This window comes from Lolium rigidum, chromosome 7, assembly GCF_022539505.1.
Source record: "Lolium rigidum isolate FL_2022 chromosome 7, APGP_CSIRO_Lrig_0.1, whole genome shotgun sequence".
Taxonomy (NCBI): Eukaryota; Viridiplantae; Streptophyta; class Magnoliopsida; order Poales; family Poaceae; genus Lolium; species Lolium rigidum.
In genome coordinates, this window is record NC_061514.1 from 114,263,343 (window position 1) to 114,273,500 (window position 10,158).

General features: G+C 46.5%; 2 protein-coding genes across 2 annotated transcripts; one reads left to right on the forward strand and one right to left on the reverse strand.

The window, feature by feature from the left end:
* The first annotated feature begins 3,699 nt into the window (after window positions 1–3,699).
* LOC124674688 (histone H4) lies at window positions 3,700–4,011 on the forward strand. Its single transcript, XM_047210734.1, has one exon. It carries the CDS (start codon window positions 3,700–3,702, stop codon window positions 4,009–4,011), a length of 312 nt encoding a protein of 103 aa, XP_047066690.1.
* Window positions 4,012–4,810: 799 nt separating this feature from the next.
* Window positions 4,811–9,937, reverse strand: LOC124669616 (expansin-A10). The gene is made up of 3 exons (XM_047206199.1): window positions 9,790–9,937; window positions 9,217–9,532; window positions 4,811–5,254 (listed from the first exon to the last, which is right to left on the reverse strand). Exons 1-3 carry the CDS (start codon window positions 9,935–9,937, stop codon window positions 4,945–4,947), a joined length of 774 nt encoding a protein of 257 aa, XP_047062155.1. The 3' UTR covers window positions 4,811–4,944.
* Window positions 9,938–10,158: the final 221 nt, after the last annotated feature.

The window sequence follows — 10,158 nt, forward strand, 5'->3', positions numbered from 1 at the left end:
GGGCAAGAGTGGTCCGGAAGCATCCGGGCTGTGGATTTGCTCCTGACAAGATTTTGAAGGTTTGAAGGCTACCTCAAAGTCTACCACAAGTGAGTGAGCTATTCCTTCGTGGGATAGGCTTCGGAGAATAGGGTGAGCCTTGGTGGCGTTGGGGAATCCTTCATGGGACCTCCACCCCTCCAAACTTGATGTACCTTCTTGCAAAGGAAGGGAACACGGGAATAAACCCTCGTCTCCGCGTGCTATCAGTTATCTCTAACCGAACTCCTTACTTGTGATATAATTGCCCGTGAGAGCCTTCGTGCTTGAGTTACTCGTATCATCATATAGGTTGCTCCACCTAGTTTGCATTAGGCTCATCGTTATATTCCGCAAAGCCTAATATTGCAAAGAAAGAATTAAAAATTGTAGAAACCTATTCACCCCCCTCTAGGTTTACCATCTCTGAACTTTTATAAAGTAATATATTTTGTCCCAACTCCACTGTGTGGTTGTCAAGCACAACGTTTCGTTTTAGTAATAGTAAATAAAAGAGGTAAGACAAGTAAAGTAAACTATACAAACAAAGTAAACCAAGTAAATGCAGTAAATAGGTAGTTGTTTTTGGTTTTTGTGTGTAAAGAAGTGAACTAACTATTTTTATATTTTCGGATTAAAATATTGATGCAAATAGAAAGTAATATAAATGCAATGGAAAGATGTTTCTTATGATTAATGGACCAGGGTTAATGGGTTCACTTGTCTACTCTCTCTTTAAAGTTGTAGTGTACAATAACAATTCATCAATGAGATAATATTGGTGTAACTTCAATATGTGTTTGATAAGCATTCATATGGGCATCACGTCCTAACATAGAGTTGATGCAACATATCTCTCTTATACTCCACAAGAAAGGGAAAAATCCAGGCAATCTTGTATTAGGAATTAACATAGCATAGCCATAAGTGCTTTGACACGATGTTTGAATATAAAATGTGCTATCTTGAACAAATAAGATCATCACTTTTTTCACGTGCTGAACATAACACGTGCATTCACTTTATCCCTGGTGAGGTAGCAAAAGAAAAGGCAAAGCCATAATAGATCATGAATTTGTTGTTATTATCCAATCACTAAAACCATGCTACTCCATCTAGCTCACACATCTCCCCACACATGTTCTTGCATACAATTTGGATCATAATCAATACTTAAGAATGGGGTACATAATATGCATATATCAATACATCTTACACATAATAGATTCCAATCTCATATCACAATATCATAGAATAAAGATCTATCACATAGGAATTACATATATGATCACAATTATGTTGGGAAGCTCATATAGTACTAAGTCTATGAATAACAAGAGAGAAATAGATCAAGCTACTGCCACAATCCCATAGTCCAGAGGCGGACTACTTCCCCTTGATCATGGTGTTGATGAGAAGATGTTGGAGAAGGTGGAGATCCATCCGGCGGCGGCTCCGGTGGAGTTTCCCCCTCCAATCTTCGTTGTTGCAGCCTCTGTTTTCGTCTTTATGTGTTTCTACGACGCTCTCCTCAAGAGAACGCCGTGGATCATATATATAGGGGTTTTTAGGTCAAAATAAGTTTGTGGGCGCAAGATTAAAGTGAATTGGACGATCGAGGAAAAATAGACCTGGTGGCGTGCCCCCCTTGCTGGGCGCGCCACCTAGGATCTTCTGGGCCTCCAAGCCCTCCAGGTGAGATCCAAGTGCTCCAGATGCTTCTCGTTTTGAGAAGATTGTTGGATCGGACATCATCACCTGTTTCAAAGTTCACCATGTTTGTACAATTACTATAATTAGGACATTACACTTGACATGGTGCTTACAAAAGGAGATTTTAAAAGATCCATTAGACATGAGATACCGACAAAGTAGCTAAATTTGGAAGAAACTTGTAGTGAGGTCGCCTATGAGATGTACCTGGTAGAATATTGTAATTTCAGTATACCTCTGACTTGCAGCTATTTGTTTATTACGAGTTTTTTTTTCCTTGTCAAATGATGTGGACCCTCCTTTGATTCATATGATAGGAAAATTATAGAAATGGGAAAAGCATAGGATTACATGCCTAGTTGAATCCTATAGAAAGATGTGTTCTCTTTTATTGTGCCAAAGGAATTTTTTCATGAGGTATGACCTCATGTTCTTTTCCTATAGGATAATAGGATTTGCACTATAAGATTCCTATATGATATTTTCATATGAATCAAACAAGTAGTTTAGGAAATAATCCTATAGGATCTAAATCCAACACAATTTCTACACAATTCTTATGAATAAAAGGATCCTAGTGCCCAAAGAACCAATTTGTTTTGTTGGATGGTTATCAGAACACACATCCGACCGAAGTCTTAAGACAAGTGGTAAAAAAATGTAAATCCGTGTTGGTTTGGTGATGTACTCCCTCCGTTATATGAATGTTGTCTGGAATTTGTTAAAATTTAGATGTATCTCCATTCATGAGGCGGAGTGAGATTTGTCAAAATTTAGATGTATGTAAATGGTATTTAATGTGTAGATACATTTAAATTTTAACAATTTCAAACAACCTTTATGTTTCGGAGGAAGTACTTAAAATGATCGAGCACTTGTTCTTTCTCTGCCCCTAGGCAAAAAATACAGGGAGTGCAACCGGTACTTCCTTCGGAAACTCCAAAAGGAGCTCGGGCTCCACAAAATTTCATATTTTCGTTTCAATGTTTCTTTGAAAAATATTATCCCTGTTCACACGGATGTATAGTAAGTATACAAATACAAAAGGTCTGAATGTTTTCTTATACGACCTAAACAAAATGATGAACAAGAAGACCAAAAATGTTATTTTGTAATGTCTCCTTAGAGGTTAGGGCCATGTTTTTGTAATTTATGTGAAACCCAAGAGATAATGTTTTTTTTGAACAAAAAATACACGTTTGTAGTAATCATCTATGTGTATCTTTATGAGAAAATACAGATTCTTTAAAACTTCTAAATACATATTCTGATTTTCTTTTTGAAAAAGGTCCTCGGGACTAGGAGGGCCGGCTCTAAATCACCACCCTGTCTGTTCTTAGAGAATACAATGCTCACTAATTTCTAATTTAAATAGAGATTAGCTTGTTATTTTTTTCATAAATATAGAAAAATGAATATGATGATGTTGTTTGAGATAGAGGGTAGTTGTCCCATTTTAAATCCTAAATCTGCGTGTTAATCAGACCTTAACACACATTTAAATTTCGTCGAATTTGGGATCCATTGGGTTTCGTTACTTGAAAAAAAAGCTTCAATCCAACCAAATAGACACATTTCTTACCCTCAAAAAGAATTATTCAGGAGCAACAAACAAAGTTTGGACGTCTAAAAGAAGAGTTTGGCCCACGCGAAACTCTCAATTCAACCAAAATTTTGCATACTATTGGCCTGGCCCAGAGCAAGCAGAGTTCTCGCCACGTCACCGATCCGCGCCACCACTCTCGCACTCCATCGCAGCCTTCTGATCTAGATCCAACGTTCTAACCTCAACATCCCACGGATCGACCCCGCGCTCACACATCGCGCCCAACCCCGAAATATTTCGGCCTTCCCTCCCAAATTCTCCCGATAAATACCCTCACCACCAATCCCCCAAATCACCAATTCCCGCAGCTCGTCTTCCCCCAAATTCGAATCTCTCCCAGCGCAGCAGCAAGGTTTCCGGCGATGTCGGGACGCGGCAAGGGAGGCAAGGGGCTCGGCAAGGGCGGCGCCAAGCGCCACCGGAAGGTCCTCCGCGACAACATCCAGGGCATCACCAAGCCGGCCATCCGGCGCCTCGCTCGCCGTGGCGGCGTGAAGCGCATCTCCGGCCTCATCTACGAGGAGACCCGCGGCGTCCTCAAGATCTTCCTCGAGAACGTCATCCGCGACGCCGTCACCTACACCGAGCACGCCCGCCGCAAGACCGTCACCGCCATGGATGTCGTCTACGCGCTCAAGCGCCAGGGCCGCACCCTCTACGGCTTCGGAGGCTAGATCCGTGGACGCCGGTGGGGTGGAAGTACTGCTGCGTCGTGGTCTCTGTGTGATAATGTTCTGTCGTAGTAGATGGGACTGCTCCTTCGTTGTGCGTAGTTGTGTTCCGTCTGGTGTGTTCAGTTGGCTGTAATACGTTGTCGTGTTCAATGAAATATGCCAGATCCTGGTTCTCGCCTCGATAGTGCTGTGCCTAAGTTGATTTGTATCTTTATTTTGATTTGCTGCGTTGCTCACTATTCCTGATTCTACTTGTTTCTCATACGGCAGAATCTCTGAATCTGTATTTACTGTTATGTGCGCGCTTCTGAAACTGTATTCTGTAAGGTGTACGACAGTAATTTTACCTCTTGCTTAGTCAAGAACTGTTGCCATTTTCCCCTGGTTTCACATTGGTATGTATCAAACAGTACTGTAAATTGCTGTCCAAAATCAACCTGTATTTTCTATGCTCAAAGTTTTTGTCTCCAAAGTGCAATTATGCAATCTGCTCAGTAATGACAGTTGTTAAATTTGTGTGTTTGCTTCACATGGAATAACCCTTGTATTTTTTGTAAATTGAAGTCCTTATGATTATTGCATAGTAGCAGTAGTAGATCTACAGGTGCTGAGATATTATTCTGAGTTGCTACGAAATAAAGACAGATATGGGCATATGGCCGTATATTTCAATTGGTACATCAACCTCTGGGGAGCAACTATCAGTCAAAAAGTTACATGCAACATTTATAAGCTCCTTTAATCTGTAGATCTATCTGAGGCTCTGAACTGAACATTTCCTTTCCTAATACTCATATTCTCCTACCCCAGAGGAATATACAGTAGAGATTATAACTTTCTCCCTAATAGTCTTGTTCCTCAGAGGAATATACAGTACAACCAACTTGCGGGATAAAAGAAGAATAACTATGAGGCCCTATTGGTAATCCCTTTCTAGAGCAGGAACTGCTTGCCGGTGTAAGTTTTGCCAAATTCCCAATCTTTGGGCACAACGTTAAAGTTGGTCATCGTCGTGCCATCGCTTGAGGTGAGCTCAAAGGACACCGGTTGCCCCGCAAGATCTAGGTTGATGTGCCATATCTGGCCCCAGTTGCGGCCCATGGAGAGCCACCCAGACTCCGTTCCTTTGAGCTTCACTGATCTGACATCGCCAGCGCCACCAACGTTGCTTATTAGAACCGTGAAGAAGGAGCCCTTCCCGGAGACTGTGAACCGCACACCACCTTCACGGAGGCACTTGACCCTGTTCATAAGAAAGAAAAAGCCAATTTCAGCCAACAATCAGAGCTATTTTGGTTCTTTCGACAGATTAACATGTTAGCTTTATTAGCTGACCAGGTGCATTTTTGCTGCCCCATGAAACAGAGTGGTTCATTTTCTAAACTTCTTCTTTCTCTTGGAAATACTGCTAATTAACCTATGTAACTGCTGATGAAGCTGAAGTCTGACATAGTTTAGTCCCAGACAGGTCCAGGAACACAGCAGGGTTGGGTAGTCATGCTAATTGGTAATTGCCTCACAGACCAATTGTACTCTGAAACATGGAATCTTGAAAATAAAAAAGCACCTTAATAAAACATTTTTTAAATCCGTCAATCACGAAACCATCTAGAAGCTGAACCTGTTATTATAGATCTCTACTACACCTTTTAAGCAAATAGATCACACATATTTAAGTATAGAGCCCATATATGCAGGTTCTTAGAGCATCTCCAGTCGCGTCCCCCAAAGGGATTTGGGGCGCGCCGGACAAAAAAAGCGTTCCAGCCGCGTCCCCCAAAGCCCATTTTTGTCCGGCGCGGCCCGATACGGTGTCCGGCGTCCCGAGCCCGTCCCCGTCCCACAGGGGACGCTCCGGGGACGCCGGACACAACGAAAGCGAGGCGAACCGACGCGGGGCCGACCCGTCGCTGGCACAGGGAAAATTCGTCTCACACTCCCGCCAAATCCCGCCGCTCCCGCCAAATCGCGCCTATACCGCCGCGCACAGAGCCTCCCAAAACATATCCCGCCGCCGATTCATTTCTCCTATCCCGCCGATTTCTTTCTCCCTCCCGCCGTCCACCCGCCGCCGCTACCCTCTCTACATGGCGCCGCCGACAGCCCCCAAAAAGATGGCGAAGAAAGCGGCCAAGAAGCCGCCGGGCAATGGGACGAAAGGGGCGACAGCCGCTGCTCGCGAGCCGCGCGAAGGCGCCGGCTGCGAAGAAGAAGCTCGAAGGATGGACCGACGATCAATGGCGCAAGATTGCCTCGCGCCGGAAGCTATCGATGGCGGAGCGGAAAGGACGGAGGGCGGCGGAGCCGGAGAAGAAGGCTCAGGCGGCGCGCCGACCACAGCACGTAATGGCCGGGTGTATCGCCGCCACCAACGCGAGCCCATGGAGTACCTCCGTGCCGGTGTACGTTCGGGAGTGATCTCTCCGTCGCAAGCCGCCTTCTACAACGACGGCCCCTCCGCCACTCCCGGGTGCGTGACGCCTAACTTGTCGCCGCACTATCGGGATGCGCCGCCGCACGGCGGCTTCAACCCCAACAACCTCTACTCCCCGGCGTACGAGCAGCGCGAGCCAGGACCCGGTCCGGACGGCGACCCTTTCACCGGCCGCAGGGGTCCGCTCGAATACGACGGCGCCGGTGCCGAGGAGGACGACGGGGTTGAGGTGGAGGACGACGAGGAAGAGGACGGGGTGGAGGACGACGAGGAGGACGACGATGAGGACGAAGAGGGCGGCGAGGAAGAGGACGACGAGGGTGCCGGTGACGATGATCTCGTGGAGGTAGACGCGGACGGCGTGAGGACGAAGAAGAAGAAGAAGAAGGCGTCGTGCACACGAGGCCCGAAGTGGACGGTTCTGGAAGATCTTTGTCTGTGCGAGTCGTGGGCGACGGTGAGCCATGACTCCATCATCGGCGCCAACCAGAAAAGCGGGAAGTATTGGGCGAGGATCAAGGCCGAGTTCGATGAGCGCAAGCTCATCAACAGCGACTACCGTAAAGTGCCAATGAAGAGGAGCCGGAAGGCAATGTCGACGCGATGGGCCATCATCCGGGCGTCGGTGAACTCCTTCCATGGGTACCATCACGACTTAGAGGCAAGAGGCGACAGCGGCGCCGACGTCGCCAAACTGGTACGACTCTTTCTTCCATAATCCGTAGCGCCTACATTGTGTTCGATGAAATGACTCTGCTTCCTTTGGTTAGTTTGATAGGGCCATGGATTTGTACGCGAAGAACTCGGAAGGTCACAAGTCTTTCGTGCTCATGCATTGCTATGGCAAGCTCAAAATGAATGAGAAATGGCGGCCGACGCGCTTGTCGCCGTCCAAGGGGAAGGACGACATTGATCTGGACGCGCCGCTGGCAACTTCGACAGGGCGTCCTACTGGCAACAAGGCTGCCAAGGCCGCCTTGGCCGACGCTGCGTCGTCTGAGAAGACGCAGGCGTCGATCACGAAATGCCTCACCGCTACTCTGATCGCGACGAATCGGCGGGAACGATCTCTTTTGAATGCATCTACTTGAATTTCTGATTGGGGGCGGCGTTTGGGGGACGCGGCTGGGGAGCGACGTCCCCCAAACGCGGCACGAACGAAACACGTCCCCCAAACGCTCGATCCGGCGCGGTTTGGGGGACGGTTTGGGGGACGCGACTGGAGATGCTCTTAAATTTATATTCTGAAAGGCAGCAAAATAGCGCTTCCTAATTTACCGAATTTGAGTGGGAAGTATTAAAAGATTCTAATCTATGTGGATGTTGAGTACAGAACAAACAAAAAGAAGAGTAAGTAGACACCAAGATGATTAATGGTCAGCTATCAAGTCATTATCTGAAGAACCTCAAGAAAATAAATGCAGTTGTTTCAAAGATCTCAAGGAGCTACCAACCGGCATAAATATGTAATACAAACACAGAATATTAAGGACAACAAGTGCAATGTGCCACTACAATTTGCAGGGCCAGTTTGATGATACCAGGTACTAAAGAGGGCATCTGCCAACTCAGAAGAAAATAAGTGGGTGATGCTAGATACTTGTGTAACACTGCAGATCAATAACTCTAGGGGTTCCTGAAGTATTACTTGCCGCCTCTCCATTAATAAGAAGTTAAATACTCTAACTGTTAATAAAATCCACATTTCCTAGAAGTCCTCAATTCTCACCGAAACACAAGATACTCGCTTAGATACAAGGTGTTCCTTTATGTTTGTGGAGTTCATATGAGTTAGTGTCATAGCTCAGCATATTGATTCTGCACTCCAGTAAGTTGTGTAATGGTGCAGATCAACAACTGTATAAGTTCCGAAATATTTGTTTCTGCCTCCAAATTGTTCAACAAATCCTTACAACAGCCAATAAAAAGTTAAGTAAACTGCAATAAATTCCATGTTTCCTAGAAGTTTTCAGTTATCGACGAAACACCGGATACTCACTCAGAGTCGCAGACACAAGGTGTTTCTTTATGATTTTGAACTTCATATGATTTATCACACCCCGACATATTGATTTTGCACGCTAGTAGGTAGTAACCTTACGTCATCACAAATCTTGGAATCAAAATATCTTAATGTTAAGCATGTTTTAGAACGACGACCACTAGGTATCAACAGTTTTATTCTGATCATCAAGATGATAGCTCTGTTTTAATTCCAACCCAAATATACATTACCCCAAAGAGCTAACTAAACTAAAACAGACGCTCGGAAGTCTATGGCTACAGCACTGAACATGAAGCAAATACTGAATTAGATCTCCATTATATTATTACTCGAGGTACTCGAATCCAACATCACGGAAATGGAGCATGTGATCTTCCAGATAGTCAATGCTGTCTCGAAGGCCCATAGGTGCTTTCTTAACCCAGACACCAGACTGTATTAGTACATTTTTACTTGGTTCTATGCACTTCTGGTCCTTCAACGATCTTTCTAGTCGGCCAAGACAGCAGATAAAGATACCACAATACGAACCCTAACAGAACTTTGCCTGAAAGAGGGTCCACATCCACACTCTCCTCACCAACGGACACTTGCCGTTCAGCTTTTTTGGGATCCAACATTGCGCAAACCAATGCAATTCCAGCTCACATTTTGCAGTTAAACACAAAGCGAATTAGGAAATTGAGAAAGCTTTCGCCTCAGATCTAGCCGAGCATCGAGTGCAAGTAGTAGAGTGAGGTAGAATGCAAGCAAGAACGGAGCATACCGGCGGTACTGGATGGGCATGACGCCGGCCTTCCAGAGCGCGATCTTCTCGAATGCCTGGATGGGGAGGAGGAAGTGGTGGTTGGGCGGGTTGCAGACGCCGCCGGCGTCGGCGGGGAAGCCGTAGTTGGGTGGGCAGAAGTTGGTGGCTGTGACGACGATGGAGGTGCCGGGGAGGCAGTACTTGAGGTCCTCCACGCACCTGACCTCGTAGCAGCCGCCGCACGAGGCGCCGCGCTCGAACAGCGCCGTGCTCAGCCCCACCGTGGCCATCCCGTACCCGTGCTTCCCCAGATCCCCGAACCCGCACGCCCCGCCTGCACCCACACATCCCAGAAGCACAAATCAATTTTCCGTACGCAATGGATGGTACAGCAAGAATTGCAAGAACAGTACGAGCAGGAACTCTGGTAAGTGAGCGTGCGGACAGCTGAAATTTCGTTCGCGGCGCATACCGGAAGAGGGAAAAGAAATTGAATGATTGCAAGGACGGTTTTGTAGATTTCTTGCCAAGACCCAAGATGCAGATGGGTATGACTGAGGAGAAAGAGAGGCAGGCGAGCTTTATGCTTACCGACGGCGTCTTCGGGGTCGATGGAGAAGTAGGAGGCCTTGGCGTTGCGCCATTCGGTGAGGGCGGAGGAGCCGTAAGAGGACGGGCGCTCGTGGGCGGCAGCGAGGGCCGGGAGGAGGAAGATGACGAGGAGGAGCGGGGGAGCCATGGCTCCCAGGTCAGGTGTTCGTCCGTGTGCGTCAGTGAAGTGGTGGAGTGTGTGAATGGTGAAGTGGAGGGACTGTTCCGGAGGGATGCTGCTTTGGCTTTTGCACGTTCTGGGGTCTTCTCTTGTTCAGATGTGCTTTAATCCATTATTTTTCCCGGTGAGCAGCTTTTGCCAGTTTGTTTTGTATGGAGAACGGAAAAAAGGCTATCGAATGATTTGTG